At 44.1% G+C, this 20,884-nt stretch overlaps 2 protein-coding genes across 5 annotated transcripts in view; one reads left to right on the forward strand and one right to left on the reverse strand.

Moving 5' to 3' along the window:
* Nucleotides 1-1,087, reverse strand: part of Gde1 (glycerophosphodiester phosphodiesterase 1) — a 19,664-nt gene extending 18,577 nt beyond the window's left edge. Inside the window, exon 1 of the mRNA XM_005351055.2 lies at nt 727-1,087. Coding sequence (XP_005351112.1) covers nt 727-987 — 261 coding nt within the window. The 5' untranslated portion in view covers nt 988-1,087. The remainder of the gene's footprint in view (nt 1-726) is intronic.
* Nucleotides 1,088-6,826: 5,739 nt separating this feature from the next.
* Nucleotides 6,827-20,884, forward strand: part of Ccp110 (centriolar coiled-coil protein 110) — a 25,486-nt gene continuing 11,428 nt past the window's right edge. For 2 of the 4 annotated variants that reach the window (XM_013347696.1, XM_026781311.1), the window contains exons 1-9: nt 6,827-7,023; nt 8,537-8,636; nt 10,287-10,441; nt 12,080-12,208; nt 15,340-16,993; nt 17,582-17,712; nt 18,201-18,363; nt 18,896-19,035; nt 19,448-19,564. In XM_013347696.1, coding sequence (XP_013203150.1) covers nt 10,301-10,441; nt 12,080-12,208; nt 15,340-16,993; nt 17,582-17,712; nt 18,201-18,363; nt 18,896-19,035; nt 19,448-19,564 — 2,475 coding nt within the window. In that variant the 5' untranslated portion in view covers nt 6,827-7,023; nt 8,537-8,636; nt 10,287-10,300. Of the gene's footprint in view, nt 7,024-8,493; nt 8,637-10,286; nt 10,442-12,079; nt 12,209-15,339; nt 16,994-17,581; nt 17,713-18,200; nt 18,364-18,895; nt 19,036-19,447; nt 19,565-20,884 lie in introns of all 4 variants that reach the window. The other 2 variants (XM_005351056.3, XM_026781310.1) reach the window with 2 other exon arrangements.

Raw genomic sequence — 20,884 nt, forward strand, 5'->3', positions numbered from 1 at the left:
TAAAAAAAAAAAAAAAAAAAAATACACCTATGATAAGAGCAATGTGAACTAATATCGCCTCACCAGGTAGTGGTGGCAAAAGCCTTTAATACCACAACTCAGGAGGCTGAGGCAGGTGGATCTTAGTTCAAGGCCAGCCTGCTCGATGGCGTGAGTTCCAGGACAGCCAGGGCTACACAAAGAAACCCTGTCTTGAAACACTCATTTACTCAGAACCTATTTGGCCCAGTTCATGGTTCGTGTCTTAGTTCATCCACACGCTGAATTTTGTTCTGCTTCTCGAAGCCAGGATCACAAATAAACCTGCTGTGGTCCTTACCACTCCAACATCAGCCTCACCTCGGGACCTTTGCACTTGCCATTAGCAATTCCTGGAACACTTCCCACTGATCCCAAGGTTCCTTGTAATTTTAGTTCCAGTCCACACATCTTTAGTCCACAGAAGACTACTCTGCGGCAAATCTTCCCATCCACTCCTTTACTTCTGCTACACAACTGCATCATTCCCCCACCCTTAAAAGTATGCTATTATCTCTCTCAAGTCCGACGGAAGCCGTGTCAAAGGAGCTTTGCCTAGTTCGCGAATGTCACCCCAGGGTCCGGCACAAACCAAGTCTACAAGTACCTGCGGAACTCTAGGAATAGCAGCAGAAGGAAGGGCTGCGGGGCCGGGCTGCGGAGGAGAGGGGCCAGCGGCGAAGCAGGCCTAAGGCGTGCGGGGCTCACCTGTCGGATGGCCGCCAGCGTGTTCTCGGGCGCGTCATGGCTGCCGCCGCGGTGGGCGATGACGGACACGCGGCCACGGGGCTTGAGCACCTGCAGGGCCCGGCGGGACGGCACCGGCTCGAAGCTGACGAGCCGCAGCAGGATGTAGAGGCTGCCGGTGAGCACGCAGGCGTTAAAGGGGCTGCGCGTCACCACCAGCAGCAGCACCAGCACGAAGGAGAAAGGGCCCAGGAGGCCGCCCTGGTCCTCCCACAGCCACATGCCGGCGCCTGCACCGGCACGGACCGGAGCCCCGGACCTGCCGGGCGACGCGGAGACGCCGAGGTACTGGCCACAGCCGGAACCCTCCGCTGGGAGCAGCGCTGTACAATGGCGGCGGCGGACCCATCTCGAGAAAGAGCCCTCCTCCCAGCCAATCAGAGTCCCGAAGCTCCGACGTTGGGGGCGGAGCCGCTGTCATGGCAACAGGGGCAGCCCGGGCCCCAGGCCGGGGTTCTAAGGCCTCTTATGGTTTCAGGAGGTAAAGTCAGGACTTCAGCCCTGACCTTCAAACTCAATAAAGGAGGGAGAGACTGCCAAGGTTCCTTAGTGACCTTGTATCTGACCTCGAGAAAACTGAAGGCTTGGTGACTTTGAAGGAACAGGACCCCTTAGCCTGTTTATTTAAGATGTGCCAACTTAAACACTGGTTTAGGCGCTGGCGTTTCGGGAGTTCTGTGTCAGAGCCTGTGCCCTGGCTTCTGCAAAAAGCCAATAAAATAGTAAAAAGCAGAGAAACAGTCACACGGGAAAAAAGTCCAGTGACACACACCATTCCCAAGTCCATTTTCAGGATTCTGACGTGACATTTAGGGCAACAAGTGTGTCTAGCTAAGAAGTTCCGCCCATCACGGTCCCGCTTAGTTCCAGTCTATCCTGAAAGGTTGTCTGACAACTCTGTGAGAACAAGTTTCTCTTCAGGTTGACACGGGCTCTAAGCCTTTTCCTTCCTTCAAGATGAGACTCCTGGGGAAATTCCAATTTCCTGGGGTCAATGCCTCCAAATGATATCAAGAAGGGAGACCCGCGAGTCTCTCTGGAATATCTTCATTCCTATGAGGACTGTTCCACTAGGGCACACAAGGTTGTGCTCTTAGTGGGATTTCCTTCCCCTGGGGGAAGTAGTAATGAGCGTGATTTAAAAAAAAAAAAACAGACAAAGAAAATTAAGGGGAGGGAAGGGAAAACCCCCTACCAGAAGAGACTTAGAGTCAGGAGACTTTAAGCATCACATATAGGTCACATTCCTTTTATATAGGAATATATGTTTGAGCATTCAGGTCAGAATGCTCAAATAGCAACAAATCTTGAGTAAGGTCTGATAATGTAAGGCCTTTTTCCTTTTTAGTTGCAAAACTGCAGTTTGTTAGAACCCTAAAATGCATTAACCTCCTTATGCAACCTTTATGACTCATGGTTTTATCTTATGGATTGTGGTTCTTCCTAGGTTGTTCCCAGAACCACTCTAATCTCATTTATTGAAGAAAAAAAAAAAAGAAAAAATTAAAGAGTTACCTAAGTTGCTGCTGCTAAGACACAATGAACTCTTTCATATTGAGTCAAGAACCCTGTCTGTCTTCATCTGACATCTGGACAGAGCCAAGCGGCAGCATGGCACTGTCTCTGGCTCACACCCCACTCCCCAGTGTCATTCCTAATAGTTCAGCTGACACCTAACCCTTGGCTGTGCCCCAGGCAAGGCTTGTGCAAGCAAGCACTGTATACACATCCTTTTCTTACCTTGGCCTACTTGAGATGGGCATTGTATCAGAAGGCTGATTTCTGTTGACTTTGGAAGGCTTTCCAGGCACAATCAGACTATAAACCTGGAAAGAATTTGGATGATCTCCTATTTGATTGATGAAGAAACTAAGGAGGAATAAAGGAGCAAGCAACTGTGGCACAAAACAAAAACAGACCAAAACCCAAACCACACCTGTGACCTCTTTCAGGAGCCAGATCTGAGTGATCATGGTCCAGGAATGTGTATTTAGGTCTCCCCAAACACCGTGTTTCAATCTGCAAGCAGTTTCATGTTTTTTGTTTTGTTTTGTTTTGTTTTGTTTTGTTTTGTTTTTGAGACCTTGGCTAGCCTGGAACTTTTTATGTAGATTAGGCTGGTATCAAAATCATAGAGATCAGCCTGCCTCTGCCTACAGGCTACTGGGTTTAAAGGTGTGTGCCACTAAGCCTTGCAGAGTTTTACAGTAACAGAACAAAGAAAAATATAGATGAAGGCATTTTTGTGCAGGACATGGTAGCACAAGCCTTAAATCCTAACAGAGCCAAACTTATCTCTTATTCATGGTCAGCCAGGGCTATACAGTGAGACCCTTTCCAAAAACAAACAAACAAACAAATAACAACAAAGGCATTTAAAAATACTCTGGTGGAGACATTAATGGGTCATTTAGAGCAGACAGAGGAAGCTTATGTGTAGACCTCAGACGCTAGCTGTTAGTGTTCTTAGATAGGGTTTTGCTAAGTTAATACATTCTAAAGGGTTTTTTGTTTATTTATTTTTTAATCTGTTTACTAGGTCTGACACAGAAATGAGCAAGGAATGGCTCTTCAGGGAAAAGGGCATGGTGGTGAACACTTTTAATTCCAGTACTCAGAAGGCATAAGCAGGTGGATCTCTGTGAGTTTGAGGTCAGTCTGGTCTGTCTACAAAGTGAGTTCCAGGACAGCCAAGACTGTTCACAGAGAAACCTTGTCTTGAAAAAACAGACTAAACAAAACAAAAAAGAGAAACTGTAGCAAGATTTCTTGTCAGATTATCTTTGGAATACCAGTCCCCAAATAACGGCATGGAGACTTACAAAATTATGAATTATGAAAACTTGGTCTTTGCTTAGGCTTATCCCCAGCTAGCTCTTATAACTTAGATTAGGCTGCATCTATTAATCTACATTCTGGATGTGGCTTGCTTACCTCTACTCAGTACAATATGTCAGACCTCTTCAGTGGTTTCCTGGCATCTTCCTGCTTCTCTCCTTCCCAGAGTTCCCCGTCTCCCTGGAAATCTGATCTATTCCCTCCTGCCTAGATATTGGACATTCAGCTCTTTATTAAACACAATGACCCATCTTCACACAGTGTAAACAGATATACTGCCACATGAAACTGTCATTCTCCTTATTAGTCAATCATCTTAAGCAGAGAGTGTCTTCCTAAGAATTTTCCTCTACACAAGGGGACCAGCGATGGGTGGATTCTCATGCCCTTAATTCATATTGTGTAAAAGTAAAAGTGTGTCTTCCTCCCACCTTTGACTATGAGTAGAAATATATCTGCCTTTGTCATTTATCCTCTTCCCTTATATCACAGGACAAAACATACTGGGTTCAGGACACCCATGAAATCTCGAAAGATTACTTGAACTGTGGTGGTGTGAACCTTTAATCCCAGCACTCAGGAGGCAGAGGTAGGCGAATCCCTGTGAGTTCAAGGCCAGCCTGGTATACAGAGTGAATTCCAGGCCAGCCTGGGCTGAATAGAGAAGCCCTGTCTCAAAAAACAATCGAATAAGCAAACAAAAAAGTAAAAAGAAATCTCCAAAAATGATTTATTCATATTTTAATTCTGTGTGTGTGTGTGTGTGTGTGTGTGTGCACGCGCGCACGCGCGCATGCGCGCATGTGCAGATGTATGTGCCTACATGTGGAAGTCACAGGACAGCATTGGCTGTTGGTTGTCAAGCACCTTTTGTTGGCAATGGAGTCTCCCACCAGACTGGCTGACTAGTGAGTCCCAGGTATTCTCCTGTCTCCGCCTCTCCAGCACAAAGTGTAGAAGGAGCTGCGGGCAGCGTTCCTGCTGCCCGGCTCCTGTCCACCTGGCTAGCTTATGTACAGAAATAACAACACAAAAATTGTATTCTTTTAAACACTGCCTGGCCCATTAGCTCGAGCCTCTTCTTGGCTAACTCTCACATCTTGACTAACCCATTTCAGATAATCTGTGTAGCACCACGAGATGGTGGCTTACCAGGAAAGATTCAGCATGTCTGACCTGGCGGCTGGCTCCATCGCGTCTGCCTTTACTTCCCTTCTTCCCAGCATTCTGTTCTGTCTACTCCACCCACCTATGTTCTGACCTATCAGGCCAAGCAGTTTCTTTATTAATTAACCAATGAAAGCAACAGATAGACAAATAACCTTCCCACAAGATTACTTGTGTGTGCACTGAAACCCAGCTTTTAAAAATGGATTTTAGCAATCAAGCCCATTTTTATCTCCCAGGCCTGATCTATATTTATATGAGAAAAAACTTCTTAAGACAGAAGGAAGAGATTTCTTTAAAAGAGATTTCATCTCCAGCTTGAAATGGTAGCTCATGCCTATAACCCCAGACCATGGGAAGCAGTAACATGAGGATCCCAGGAGTTCCAGGTCTATGTTTAAAAATTCATTGTCCTGAATTACTTGATCTTATATATACTCCATTTCAGGGTTCATTCTCTTCTATGCTATGGGATCCTCTTGTCTCTGTCAGCAGTGCCCTCAAGCTCCTTCCTTCACGCCATCCCTTCTTCTAGAGGAACTGCCTCTATTCAAAGCTTTTGCCCGAGAGCTCATTCTCTCTGATCTCATGTTTATTTCTATGACATTAGGACAGACGTTCCCTCTTGTCCTCTATCATTTTGGCTGCTCCTCTGCCTCCAGTTCTTACTTGACCTGCTTTTCTTTTTCTATTTTTTTAATCTTTGGCATGAGCGTAAGTGTGTGTACACATATATAGGGAGACCAGAGATGGACATCTGGTATCTTTCTCAGTTTCCTCCCTGCTTTTGAGGTGGGATCTTCTATCGAAACTGGAGCTAGCATGGCTGGCCAACAAGCTCCAGTGAGTTCCTGTTTCCATATCTCCAGAACTGAGAATTACAATTTCCAGCCAGGGCTCAGAGCTTTTTTAGGGGCGTGCTCAGTCTCTGAACTCAGGTTCTCATGCTCTTCTGTGGCACACGCTTTACTGACTGAGCTGCCTTTCCAGTCCACCCTTTCCTCCTACTAACGATTCTAATAATGTGAGCCCAGAGCAGTCTGGCCACACATAATGGGGCCCAGCCTGACCACATGGGAGTCCAACCCACACAGCTGCTGTGGCAGACAGCACAGGGTTCCAGGAAAAGCTAAGCCAACACCACCCAGGGAGGGCCAACATCTAAAGGGAAGTACCTGATTTCCAAACATCAGGTAAGATTAGGTAAGATCACCAGACTCCCTGAGCCCAGGACTCACCTATTCCCCTTTTGCCAAGACCCCTAGACAAATGTCAGCCAATCAGGATCCTGAGTCCTGGACAGATAGAGAGTCCAAGCTCAAGCTTGAATAAAGGCTCTTTGCTTCTACACACGAGTGCGAACTCCCTGATAGTTTTGGGGAACCCCACGATCTGGGAGTAACACATACCAGGTGCTATATAGGAGTTTTCTGAGTTATGCCTCACAACCATCCTTGGTAGGCTCTATAAAAGTCTATTGCATTTATAAAAAGTACTGGGAGGAAGGTAAAATCCAGTTACAAAATGGAAATGGTGTCATTAAATCAAAAACCCTGGCGATAGTTATTTAGATAGGAACTAACAAAAAAAATTGTGGACTTTTTTTTCCTGCCAACTTGAACCTCTTACCTTTTCCTCTGAACATTTCCCCCCACTGATCTGTAAATGAGCACACATAGATTAAGGCTTTGAGTTGGCATCTAGGGTTCAGCAACATTTTTATTTATAGAGAAAACATTTTGGTGAATGCTGTACATTTTCCACCGACCAAACAGGAAGAGGCTACTCTATACAGATAAGAAAAAAAAAACAACAACAAAACCCGACAACTTCAAGGAACACTTCTGGGGCTTTAGGTCCTGAGAATTCCTAGAGTAATTTGTAAGTCAAAGCCCTTCGTTTGTAGCGAAGACTACTCTTCCCAGTGTGCATCTCGCTTGCCGTAAAGACTATGCCCGCAATTTCTGACGCGCTATGCACCTTGGGGATTGTAGTCCATGGAGGGCCTACAGCTTCAACTGCCCGCCAAACAGCTACCGGAAGTACCGGCCCTGAGGGGTGGAGTTGGGCTGTTGGCGGCGGCGGCGGTTGCCAGGATCCCGCGTTTGCCGCCTGAGGGACCCGTAATATGGCGGGGAGGAGGAGGAGGAGAAGGCGGCGGATCCAGATGCGCTCTGTCTGAACCGACTGACTGCTTTGCTTCTTAGGGAGGTCGGTCCACCGCAGAGAAGCTGACCCTGCGGTGGGTGTCAGGTGAGTGCGAGAGAACCGAGTTCGTCTCTCTGCGGGTCCAAGCTGAACTGATACCCGAGCAGGCGGCTTTGGTGTCCCGCGGAGCAGAGGACTAGCATTCCGGGCTGGGTTTGGCTTTTCTGGGCCACGAGCCCACGCAGGCACTGAGGATGGGGAGACGGGAGATGAGGACTGGTGGGGGCGCGCTTCGAGGGGATGATTGGATGCTGGCTCCGCCCAGTGAAGCATCCTACGCTGAGGAACAGGCATAGGACATGGGGTTTCAGCTTGGCGCAGAAAAGCCTTGGTGCAGGCGAGGGAGTCGTCCCCCAGGGTGTGCGCTGGCCATTTCTGAACGCTGGTTACCACAACCAAAGGCCCTTAGGAGCTCTGTTTACTCCACCTTTGCCACTCTGGGGCATCAGCACGAGGACAGTGAAGCTAGTTTTCCGAGCACCCCTGATGCTGGCTGTTAGGTGGTTCTCACCCTTTGCCTCTTCCTACCCTTGTTACTCGGATTCCAGCCTTCTCACCCACCAGTCCAGGCACATGATCTATACAGCTAGAGATGGATTTGGATTAGGAAACCCTTGTCCCCTTTTCTCGTGTTTTCAAGTTACATTCGAATCTTAGCAAGAACCAAACACAGTCTCCTTTCTCCAGGAGTTCACACGCAGGTGATTAAAAATCACCATTATTCCCCACGCCTCCACCCCTTTAGGACAGCAGACCCCACGTATCGATGCCCTCGACATGTCCTACATACAGTACCTCAGGTTGCTGCCTGCCTGTGCTTTTAGCTCAGTGGTTTCTCATAAAATCATTTTGAGACAGATCCCCGGAAACTGGGTTGCAGGGATGATGCTAGCTTACCACAAATGTACAGCTAGTATGTGCCTAAGTAAAAGACCTTTCCCCCTTTACTGACTCGGTAGGAAGGTTCTGTATTTGTGGAAACTGAGTGATAAGGAGCCAGCTCAGAAGCTGTGTTCCGTCTGCATTTCCCTTAGTGACATTTCTGGCAGAGTGCTGGTTATGAATGAGCAGATAGGAGCTATGAGTCCATAGCGTTTGCCAGTAGGCTCCTTGGACAAAGGCCAGTCGCACCAAGGTATAAATGGAATAGACAGGGCGTGTCTGGACCTGCTGAGGCTGGTGTGAATGGAAGTGGACCATGGACTAGTAATGCCTGATGGTAAAGTATGGGGCAGGAGATTTGTGGTTGGGATCACCTTGTCATCAAGACTCCCTTAAAATAAAACCTTGCTTGCATGTGGTAGCAGTGGTGTGAGACATGCCGTGCCCTCTTGCCCAACTGTGGGATCTGGACTCTCTTTTTAATGGCTACTTTCACAATTTAGAGGTACCCAGTTCTCTGGGAATACAGTTTTCTCAAAGCTGCCATTCTCAGAGTTCTCTCCATTCTGCTACTCTTACTTTACATTGTTTGATCTATTTGCCCTAATTAATCTGTTCAATAATTGTGTTAAGTGCCTACTGTGTGCTGACACCATTCTGTGTCATGGGGATTCAGGGAGCAAGCCTGAGAGAGTACCCATTCTTATGGAGCTTACATTTTGGTGGAGGAAGACACACAAACCTCAAGGAAACAAACGAGAGCATTCCAGATAGCGGTAAGTGCTATAGAAATGATGATAGTGACTGAGGCAGGGGGATTAGGATCGGATGATTGGAGAAGGCTTCTTTGAGGAGGGGCATCTAAACTGAAACTGATGGGCAAGAAAGGTCCAGTCATGCTCCAAGATCATGTGGTGCTTTCTGCAGTCTTCATATCAGCTCTGGAGCTTGAGTGTCTCATTCAGTGTCATGCTGTACCTTACCCTGTTTCTGTACCTTTGCAGTGCATAGGGTATGTGCGGACCTCTCAAGGGATGTGAACAACTTTCTGCAATGAGACATCGCTCTGTGATGCTATTATAAGAAAAATAAAACTGACAAAGGCAGTTTATGCCCTTAACTTTCCCAGACTATTACACTTGAGTTTCTTGCTTTCTGTGCATATGCACAGAAATTATATCACATTTTTATTTCCTTTAATGGTGAAAATAAAAGATGTGTTGTAAAAAAAAGTAATTTAGCAGAAATGGATTTATTGGGATTTTTTTTTTTACATCTCAGCTACTCTATGTTTTGGCTAAGATATTGTGATATGAGTTGTTATGCCACAAAGTGTTTTGTTGCTTTTTAAGTCTTGGTTTTTTTGTTTGTTTTGTTGTTGTTTGTTTATTTTTTCGAGGTCAGGTTTCTTTGTGTAACAGCCCTGGCTGTCCTGGAACTTGCTTTGTAGACCAGGCTGGCCTCGAACTCACAAAGATCTTCCTGTCTCTGCCTCCCGAGTGCTGGGATTAAAGACATGCGCCACCACCGTCTGCCTCGTATTTCTTTTTAAAGTGAGTGTAAGCATGCAAAACTCTAGAGACCCAGATATTTCTTTGGAATTAATCTTACTTTGCACAAATGGAAGTATTATAAGCAACAAACTGGAGCAAAGTTGTGTTGCTCAGGGTTGCAGTAGCTCTTGTTCTTCACGATCTAATCAGAACTCTGCATGCTTTTCCTTCATTTCTAACTGCATGCCAGGTTTTTTTCTGACTCTTTGATATGAGTTTATATGTTGTATAACGTAAGTCTTTAGTGCCTAGCAGGGCAACGTGTTCTTTCTTATTTCAGGGTCCACATCATGAACTGAATTTCCATGCTCAGCCTTTGTTAAGTAGTTACTTGCCTTAAAATGAGCAGTTAAGAGCATTACTGCACTGGGCATTTCTTGGCACAGTTTACTGGGTCCCTATCTTGTTATGATCATGACAGTGTTCCTCTTGTTATTTTCCCTTGTCTTACAGGAGCCAGGGCTGAATAATGTTATGCAAAACAGGCAATTAATAAATACTTAGTACTTGCTAAAAAAATAGACATATCCTGGCTAATCCTTCTGGTTACCTGGGATTTTCATAACCCCAAATTTCTAGAAATTGTAAAATTATTTGGCTGATTTTTTTTTTTAAGTTGCTTGGTGACCTTTAAGATTTTTAACTATAAAATACAATTAATTCCAGAGTCAATAGATTTTTCTGTTTTCCACCTCTTCCTGAGTCCGTTGGTGTCCACGGCATCAAGATGAAGCCTTTAGATATATAAACAGAGAATTCCAGGAGGCTCGCTCTAGGACTTGCACATTCTGGGAGTGTTTAATATTCCAGTGCTCCTAAGTCATAATCAAGATGTGTTTGTCAGCATTGATAACAGCCGTTTTCTTTCTCCAGTGTGACAGGGGAAGATGGAGGAGTACGAGGAGTTCTGTGAGAAAGCCCTTGCCCGAGTTCAGGCAGCATCACTGTCCACAGAGAGCTTCCTGCCCGCCCAGGCAGACAGCGTCTCACTCATCCGCTTCCACGGGCTGGCTGTGCTTTCTCCACTGGTAAACTTAGGAATTATTTATTTTTTAAAGATTAGTTCCATTTTTAAATATGCTTGCTCATGGGTGCGGTACCCGAGGAGAGCAGAATAGCACATCAGATCTCCTGGAGCTGGAGAGATGGACTCCATAGGTGCTTTGAACTGAATAGTGTGTTCTTATCCAGAGTCATCTCTCCAGCTCCCTTATTTGTTTTAAAATAACTTTTAAAACTAGTGAATGACTACTGAAAAATAAATGGAAGGCTTATGAACAGCCAACAAGATGCCTAATGTCTTTTCATAATTAGAGAAATAGAATAAAAATGTTAGCATTTTTTCCCTACTAGATCTGCAATGATCCCATAAGACTTCATGTTCTTATGTTATGGGCAAAATGAATGTTTAATGCACTTTTATCAGAAAAGTCAGGTTTTCTTTTTTCCTTTGGCAAGCAGTTTGGTAGTATTTATCAAAATTTAAAAGTGTCTGTAACTTTTGACTCAGCAATTCTATTCAGGAAGACTATCTTACAGATATGTTCAAAAGAAATAAGTATCAGTTACAACAATATCGTTTAAAATAGCAAAAGACTGATTGCCAACCTAAATGTCCATTAACAATGGAACAGTTTAATCATGTCCGTTGTATCCATTTCCTGTACCCATTAGAGTGAATAAGGGGAGCTGACAGTGCACGTGGAAGGCCGTTCTGTGCTGCAGCAGCAGCATCCTCTCAGGCAGCTGGGCAGTGGAACCCGACCTGGCTTTAGATCAGTTTTGTCACTCTCTGCTGGGCAGAACTTGTGGTCCATCTCACTAACTGTTAAATGAGGATACAGATGGCAGTGCTGCCCTCATCATGCTTTTTGGGAATTAAATGAATATATGTGAAATGCTTAGGCTAATCCCTGGATCATGGGTGGCATTCAGTATATGTTAAACATTTGCAATTTGGAAAAGGGATGGTATATTCTTTCTTTGACAAGGGGTAAGAGAATAGAGTATGGTAGAGAAGTTATATTTATCATCATAGACAATTTGATGTTGTTTTTTTCAATGTGTGACCATACTTTAAATCAGAAAGTTAGATAAGTAATAAATTTATTTTGTTGTATAAGCATTAAAAGATCAATGTTTTCTGCCAGTATTTTATAATGAACATCATAAACCTAGAAAGCTTGGAAGGTAATACAGTGACCACCCATCCTGCACTACTCAGTACCTACTACTATCCGTCTGAGATGAAATCTTTGGACATTCTGAAGGAAGTAGAGAGGTGACGTGCACTGACAAGAAGGGTACAAGTTGAAGAACCTGAAATGAGAGATCAGAAGTCAGAGAATGTCAGTTGAGAAGTTCTGCAGTGGCTCCAAGGGCTAATTTAATTTTGTCTATCATTTAAAGTATTGGAGAAGTGAGCAAGGCATTTTTTTCCTGTGAGCTTGATTTTAAGTTGGGAATAGCTACATTCAGTGATATGCACCGGCCATACGTGACAGAGCTTCTGAAATTTTACATGGGCTGCGTCTGTGACACTCAGATGAAGTCCTTGCACCCCAGACACTTGTTGAATGATCTATATAGGGTTTTGGTTGTTCTGATTTAGAACTTGCCAATTTGATACTTTTACTATTGAATTGCATGTTTATGATGTCTTGCAGCTTACCATCGAGAAGAGAAAAGAAATTCAACAGGAAAAGCAGAAAGCACTGGATGTCCAAACAAGAAAGCAGGCCAATAGGAAGAAAGCTTTACTGACTCGTGTCCAGGAGATTCTTGAAAATGTCCAGGTGTGTCAGAAAACTTCTAGATTGAAATGAAGACATTACAAAGTAAACATTGGTAACAGCATTTCAAAAAAGCTGACTAATTGTGAAGTATGCCTTATTGTGTTTTGGTTGAGTATGATTTGTTGGAGAGCATCCATTTGTTTGTTAGTGCTGCCCAGTACTTGAGTCAGAGAGGGTCCTTAGACAGTGGCTCTATACACTGGGCATAGTTGCTTATTGTCTGTCTTGTGACTACAAACAGCGTCAGAGATGATAGAATTGCCCATTGTAGTTAACCCCTGAATTAATCAGACTGTTTAGTAAAGGACCTTCTTATTCTTGCTGAAGTAAAATAACTGCCTTCAAAGGACTTGAGGTGTGTAGTGTATGTGTGCGCGTGTGCGTGTACATGTATGAAACTTTTGGTCTTAGATATGGAAAATTGCCATGTAGATTACACAAATAGGCTGGCCTACATATATATATCTCCAGACCCAAACTGAAATCATCTATTTAAACGACAATATCTATGCCTTTTGTAGCTATTTTTATTTAAATTAACTCAGATTTATCTAAACAATTTAAGGTTTGTGTCATTTCATACTAAAAAGAAAAATCAATGAGTTAAATGGAACAACTAAATCCGCCATACATAACCCTTTTGCTTTTTCGTAGTTTTCAGGGTTTATTGGCTGTCTCTGTGACTTCTGCGGGATGACTGTGGTACTGAGCCTTAGGGTGTTTCCACCAACTGCTGCATTTCCCTGTGGCGTCGTGTATAGTGTTGGCAGTAGATCTTAATTTGCAGATTATAACTACTGTCTATGTTAGTTAATGTACAGTAGTTTCTTAGCCTACTGACTATTTCCTGTTATTACAACAAAAATGGCAGAGTGTTCTGAATCTAGTCCATGGAGAGGATCCAGTTCCTATTAACAGATTATACTAATGAAATTACTCGAGTCCTAGAACTTTCTGTTTAGAAAAGCATACACAATGTCACCTGTAATGAATTTCTATATAGACAGGGATTTCATGGAATCCAAATAGATTGGGAGGGGCTCTTTCATCTATGAAACCTATGATTCAGTTAAATATTTATTTTTTAAAATTTAGTTTGTCTAATAAGGTCCATTTTATCACATCCAAAAAAACATAGCTTTTGAGTATCAAAACTGTGCAATATTTTATATAGCAGAATAATCTGTTTTGCTTAAGCCTGGGACCATGCCCATTGATTCCGGGAATGTGCACCCTTTTTGGTTTATTTTCGTCCTGTGGTTATCACCAAGTCTACTTGAATTGTTTACTGCACAGTGCCTGGAGACGGGCCATCATATGTCTTGGGACTTATAGGTGAGACACAAGTGCCATATAGTCTAGCAAAACAAAACAAGCCCATAGGAAACAGCCACTCCAGGTTTTCAGTATTCAGAATGGAACGAGTTCTTGCTTATTTTTTTCCTGGTTGGTCTCTGAGGTATACAGTTATTTTCACCCTAATGTGTCAGCTGTTGACCTACTTGTTTGAAAACATACAGATTGCTGACTTCACTTACTGTCAGTTGATCTAATTAAAGTTGACTTTGTAAGCTGAGTTCTAAGTGAAAAATTTCTAATTTCTCAGTAACATAAACTACATTGATAAGCTGTTATTTATGGTAGAAATTCCTCATTTTATGGGGAGGGTTTTTTGTTTGTTTTTAAATGGAAGCATTTTCCCCCAGCTGCTACACACAGAAGGCCCACAGAGAGAAACAGCTCTGTAAAGTAGAGTTGGGCAGGTGGTCTCAGAAAGCCAAAGCTCCTAAAGTTTTGTTTTGTTTTGTTTTTGAGGCAGGGTCTTATTTTGTAGCCTTGGCTGGCCTTGAATAAATAGAAATCCACCTACTAGCCTCTGTCTCATGAGTGCTGGGATCAAGTGCATGTCCACTACATCTGGCTAAAACTTTTTAAAAAGTCTTAGTTTTATATTTTACTTGCATGTGTATCTGTGCATCACGTGTGCATCTGGTGCCCATGTAAGCCCGAAGAGGGCATTAGATCTCCTGGAACTGGAGTTACAAATAGTGAGCTGCCTTGTGGATGCTGGGAGCTGAACTTGGCGTTGCTGCAAGAGCAAGTGTCTAATCTGATGAGCCATCTCTGGAGCTCCTTATAGGGAGTTTTTAGGAGAGTTTCTCTGTGTAACAGCTCTAGCTGTCCTGGAAATAGCTCTTGTAGACCAGGCTGGCCTCAAACTCACAGATTCGCCTGCTGGGAACCACCACCGCCCAGTTTAGGAGATTCTTGATTAAGCATATGACAGGCAGACGTCTTATTGTTATTATTTTTACTTAATCAATGTCCTTGTTTTGCTTTATGAGATGTAACTATGTAAAACATTTGCTTATCTGGTATTTATTGCATATGTTATTATTGTTAGGAATTATTGCTGGTGGTAATAACACACAATTAGAAAGAAGTTAATGATATTGCTCCTATCCCAAGATTAAAGTGAACATGGATAAATTGTGTGTATGTGTGTCCAGACATACTCTTTTCAGAAGAGATCATTTTCTTTCTTCCTTTAAATAAATAGGCTAGGGTAACCAATAAATTTCTTTTGTGGTGATTCAGGATATAGAAACTGATTGCTGAGTGTATTTTATTTTTCTTTTGGCTTTTTTTTTTTTGAAGACAAGGTTTCAAGGTTTCTCTGTGTAGCTTTGGAGCCTGTCCTGGTACTTGCTCTGTAGGCCAGGCTGGCTTCCAACTCACAGAGATCCGCGTGCCTCTGCCTCCCGAGTGCTGGCATAAAGACGTGCGCCTCATGCAATCCTCTTGTCTCAGTCTCCTGAGTATTGAGATGGCAGGCATGAAATATTCTTTGTGTTCTCAAATATCAGAACTCTAAATCTTCCTTTTCTGCTTTATTTTCGAAAATGATAAAATCAAAAGCTTTTTTTTTTTAGGTAGGGCACACCTTTAATCCCAATGCGTGGGAGGCAGAGACAGGAGGATCTCGCTGAGATCAAGGCTAGTCTGATGTATATAGAGAAACCCTGTCTTTTTTTTTAAAAAAAATGAAAGTAAATAAAACAACAACAAAACCCACAGGCTCTTTTATTTGTATAATGGAGAAATACTAATTTTTAAATGTCCCTTTTCAGGTTAGAAAAGCACCAAATGCCAGTGATTTTGACCAGTGGGCGATAGAAACTATTTATTCTAATTCAGAAGTCAAAAGCTCTAACGCTCCTGCTACAGTTCCGAACAGCTTGCCAAGCCCCCCTGAGCACTGTACTTCAGTAAAGCTTGAAAAGATAACTGGACTTCTGCCTGTGGGCAATAAGGACCAACACAATGCTGATGGGATGAGCCTGCCTAGAGACTCCGAAGGGTCTGACTCTCTGAAGCGGTGTGACAGTCCAGACAGCAGGCAGGCAGAAAACGGAGCTGCTCCAAGGCTCTCTGCAGCGAGCTCACAGGAGACTCTCATTTCTGACGGTTCCCTCTTAGCAAAAGAAGAACAGGACCCATCACGTTTGGCAGAAGTCACGCCAGATCCCTACATCATGAGCCTTCAGGATCTAATGAAGAAATCAAAGGAGTTCGTGGAGAGAGAACAGTCTAGACGGAGTCTGAGGAGTGGTGCAAAGAGAAGTGCGAGTGAAAGCCATTCAGACAAAGAAAACGATGCTGTTAAGGCAGGTGACTGTGTGAAGGAGAAGACCCCACCTCTGCCCACAGGCCGGCACTGTGGCTCCACCATCCCAGACAAACCAAGCCTTAATAAGTCCAACGTTCTCCTCCAAGGTGCTTCTCAAGCAAGCAACATGGGCACGTCAGTTTTAGCCAGCTTTTCCAAAGTAGATCTACCTGTGGGAAATGACTCTCCCACTCTTCCAGAAGCTGAGGCAGCTTTTAAAGTTGTTCCCACCTTTATTACTGAAAATAAAGTTATCAAAAGTCTTACAGGTCCATATGCCAAATTACCTAGTCCAGAGCCCAGTGTGAGTCCCACAATGCATCGAAGGCGTTCCAGGCCATTGTCAGCATGTCAGATCCTTATAAATAACCCGGTGAATGCCTGTGAGCTGAGCCCAAAGGGAAAAGAAGAGGCCGTGCATAGAGTCACTCCAGCCGCTGGTGAAACAACCAATGAATCTGAAATTGTGCCAAAGTCACCAGCTGACTTCACAGGGGTTTGTTCAGGCAAGGTTTCTGCTAGCAAAAGCATGTTGGAGACCACAAGAGAGATGGTTATGGGTAAGCCAAGTCAGGGACATCAGGCCTTAGGAAATCAAGTAGACAATAAAGTCACTGTTGAGCATGCTGCTGTGGAAGGTCCCCTCACACCCGATGAAAGGGAAGTCCGGAAAGCGGACAGTACTTGTATGGCTGTGCCCAAGTTGCATGAACTACACACCACCAGTCAGTGTGTAGCAAGTCAAGCCATGGAAGATGTGTGTGGACTCAAGTCAGACAATATGTTAGCAAAAAACTCTTGTAATTTACAAATGGAACTGAATAAATCATATGATGTGAAAAACCCATCTCCCTTACTTATGCAGACCCAGATTTCCAGACGGCAGATGGACACTCCTTCAGTGCCCTGTGGAAATGAACAGTTTTTGGATAACAGTCTTGAAAAAGTTAAGCGAAGACTTGATTTAGATATTGATAGTTTGCAAAAAGAAAATTGTCCTTACATTATAACAGCTGGAGTAGCCGAACAGGAAAGGGAACACCTGCCAGAAAGAAGATACTCTAAGGGATCCGGCTACATTAACAAGAATAAGATACTAGAAACTAGCCCTAAAGGTACGGAAACTAGAAGTGTTTGCTGCCTCTCAAGGTGATCGCATTTTTAAAATTATGTTGTTGTTTGTTTGTTTGGTTGGTATTTTTGAAACACAGGGTTTCTCTGTGTAGCCCTGGCTGTCTTAGAACTTGCTTTGTAGACCAGGCTGGCTTTGAACTCAGAGATCTGCCTGCCTTTGCCTCCCTAGTGCTGGGATTAAAGGTGTGCGCCACCACTGCCCAGCAAGAACCACATCTCTCTTAAAATTTGTTTGTATGTGTGTGTGAGAGACAGAGAGCACATCTACATGAGTTTGTGTACACCACATTCATGCAGGTGCCTGAGGGGTTAGAGGACATCCAGTTCCCTGGATCAGGCAGTTGTAGGTCACCTGATGTGATACTGAGAACCAAATCTGGGTCCTTTGGACGAGCAATGGGTGTTCTTAACCTGTGCTGTCTTCAGCCCCGAGGACCACATCTTAAAGCTGGTCAGGCTTTGGAGACTCTTGGCTACAGTGGTGAGCTCTGCAGTTGAGGGTGGGAAGGGGAGGAGGTGCAGTCCTGCTGTTACACGGTCAGTGAGTTTTCTCCATCTAATCTTTTCAGAAGGCCAGGAGATACTAAAAAGCAGGTTGTTAGCGTTTGAAGAGATGCGGAAGAGACTGGAGGAGCAGCATGCGCAGCAGCTGTCCCTCCTCATAGCAGAGCAGGAGCGAGAGCAGGAGCGACTGCAGAGGGTGAGGCACCGAGATGTGGGGACGGGCTAGCCGCAAAGGGTTAACTGCAGCCACCTCCGTACTGCCTGTTCTCTGCTCTACATATCTTTGGTTGGTGGGAGACAAGACTTCTCTCTCTCAATCTTCTTTTTTGGGGAGGGTAAGTTCTTACCTAAAAGCAACTGAATAATTTGTGAAAGGAACCTTACTGAATCCTTCAATTGGAATTCCTAATGGTTTTAAAGGTTTTTAAAAAATAGATGCTGAATATATATTTTCAAGAACAATATCATAAAAATACTTGTTTTGTGATTATTATAGTCATATCTCATTTAAAAAACATTTTAAAAAGTGCAGTCAGCTGACCAAGTTGTAATTTTGAGGGAGGAAACCTGAGATAAACAAGAATATATTCTTGATTACACTTGCTTTTGGGATAAGCCTACAGTGGCATCATCTCAGACAACGTCAAAGCATCTAGCATGTCGTGATATATGGTCACTCTGCAGGAAATAGAAGAGCAGGAGAAGATGCTGAAAGAGAAGGCGGTTGCGGCGGATGTCTCCGACCTGAGCAGTGCACTGGAGCTGGAGTGGAGAAAAAGAAGCGGTTCTGCTCTGCTAGAAACAATGCTGTCCCAAGTGGACTCGCTCCAGACCTCAGACAACTCTGGTAGATTTTAAACCTTGTTTTCCACTCGAAGTTATTCTGCGTAAGCTTTTCTAATCATACCTTCCTTCCAGTAATTTAATGCACATCCCACCCGTTTGCCAGCTGCTTAGTAGCCATGAAAAATGACATGATATCGGATCTAAGCCCGCGGAGCAGGTGTCCATGAGAAACCTCAACCTTAACAAGGAGAACAGGCAGTTGGGCCCTGAGCCTAGCTGCTCATTCATGCGGCAGGTGACATGCTCAAGTGAGAACAGTTGATTATCTCCTGGGTGATCTGGAATTACCTCTAATTTCCCAGTGCAATAAGAGCTTTTCACAGCATCAGTTATCCTGAGATTCTGTTTGTCCTGAAAAGCTCCATCTGGCACAGAGCTGCAGTCCATGGATATTTTAGGTCTGCATTTGGGTCAGTCTCTGAGTTGACTGTTACTCAGGGAGTGTGACAATGTTATTGCAGTGTTTTGTATATTCTGATTATGTGGCATCCCATATAGATCACTATACTAGTCTGTACTGTATGTTTCTCTAGGCTTCACAAATTCTGCCCTACAATATAGCTTTGGTTCTGCAAGTGAAGCACCATTCTACCTCTGGGGATCGCTGGCCAGTGGCGTGACCAAACTCTCAGTAACAAGGCCTTTTGGAAGGGCCCAAGCTAAATGGTCTCAGGTGGGCAGCCTTGATATATGTCTTGTTTTTTACGTGTTTATTTATTGGAGTTGGGATTGGCACACATTCCACAGTGTGTATAGACGGTAGAGGGTATCTTGTGGGAGTTGGTTCTCTTTGTCCACCATGTGGGTCCTGGGGGGTTGACTTAGGTCATCAGGCCTGGTGGCTGGTGACTTTACCTGGCAAGCATCTCATCAGACCAGCTGATCTTTTAAAGAGCTGTTATTTTAGGCTGTATAGTGAACATCAGGTCATTATTTTTTGTCACTCCCTAAGCAGCTTAGCCCTTGATACAGAGGAAACTACACTAGCAAATGTCCAGAGAGGAATTTTAGCTGGTGGTGATAGATTAAGACTCAATTGAGTATGGTGCTCGGAAACTTAAAGCATTGTGTCTAATCTCTTCTAGGTTTTTAGTCCAGAAATACAAGCAAAATTTAACAAAATAACTGCTGTGGCAAAAGGATTTCTTACTCGTAAACTTATGCAAACAGACAAGCTGAAGCAGCTTCGCCAAACCGTGAAAGTAAGACTGTTGGAATCCCTGTTTCCCTTCATTTCAGTCTTCTGACAGCTGAGCGCAGAACTCAGATCAAACCTTTTTAGTTATCTCAGTTTAGTTGATTTCATAAGTCTGATTACTTAGATTTTTTTTCCAGATTACTGCCCCCCACCCCAGAGTTGTATGGCATAACATGACTGCTGCACTGCTATCATTCACTTTGTGTGTGTGTGTGTGTGTGTGCGCACGCGCTAAGGCTGCAGGAGAACGTCAGGTGTCACACTCTGTCATCTCTGCCAAGACACAATCTTAAGCACATTTTATGCAGATAATCACAATAGCAAGTTCAGGAGTGCAGTGGGGCCTAGGGAGATGGCTCAGAGGATACACTCCCTGTAAAGATTATGAACCTGAGTTCAAAGCTCCTGCACCCATGTAAAAAGCCAGGTACGATCGTGTGATCTGCACCTCCAGTGCTAGGGCAGGTTGAGACAGGAAACTGCTCTGTGAGAGACCCTGTCTTTTGTATAAAATGTGCTTAAGATTAGGTCTACCAGCTGGGTGGTGGTGTCTACATCTTTAATCCCAGCTCTCGGGAGGCAGAGGCAGGCAGATCTCTGTGAGTTTGAGGCCAGCCTGATTTATAAGAGCTCTGTCCAGGACAGGCTCCAAAGCTACAGAGAAACCCTGTCTCAAAAAAATTAGGTCCACCAATAAATACCCTGTCATGAAAATAGGAGGGGCTTGTGGGGCCCTACCCCTCCTTGAAGATTTTTTCCCATTAACGGTTGATGGGAGAGGGAGAGACATTTTCTTCTTGGAATAACCACCGGTGCCCATGCTCTGTAAGCAGCCCTAATGAAACTCACTGGGCCACCGAAAACACAAGTAGAAGAGTTAGTGAGGAAAGGGAGAAGGGATTGGTGGAGGGGAGGGGCACCAGAGTGGTGACAGCTGTGTGATAAAAGAGATGTTGTACATGTATGAAAGTGCCATGATGAAATCCAAAGTATGTGTCATTGATGTATTTAAGATGGCTCAGTGGCTAAGAGCACTGACTGCTCTTCTAGAGGTTCCAGGTTCAGTTCCCAGCACCCACTGTCTGTATTCCAGTTCCAGGGGACCTGACACTCATGGCAAAACGTTAAAGCATATAAAATTAAAAAAAAATTAGCAATAATGAAAAAAGATGGCTCAGTGGGCAAAGGTGTCTGCCACCAAGACTGACAACCTGAGTTCAATCCCAGCACACACATGGAAAAGGAGAACCAACTCCCGTGTTGCTCCCTAATCTCTGCCCATGCACTGTGTCACACATCCCTTCACATTTATACGTTTTTTTTT

The sequence above is a fragment of the Microtus ochrogaster genome, chromosome 8 (genome assembly GCF_000317375.1).
Source record: "Microtus ochrogaster isolate Prairie Vole_2 chromosome 8, MicOch1.0, whole genome shotgun sequence".
NCBI classification, from domain to species: Eukaryota; Metazoa; Chordata; class Mammalia; order Rodentia; family Cricetidae; genus Microtus; species Microtus ochrogaster.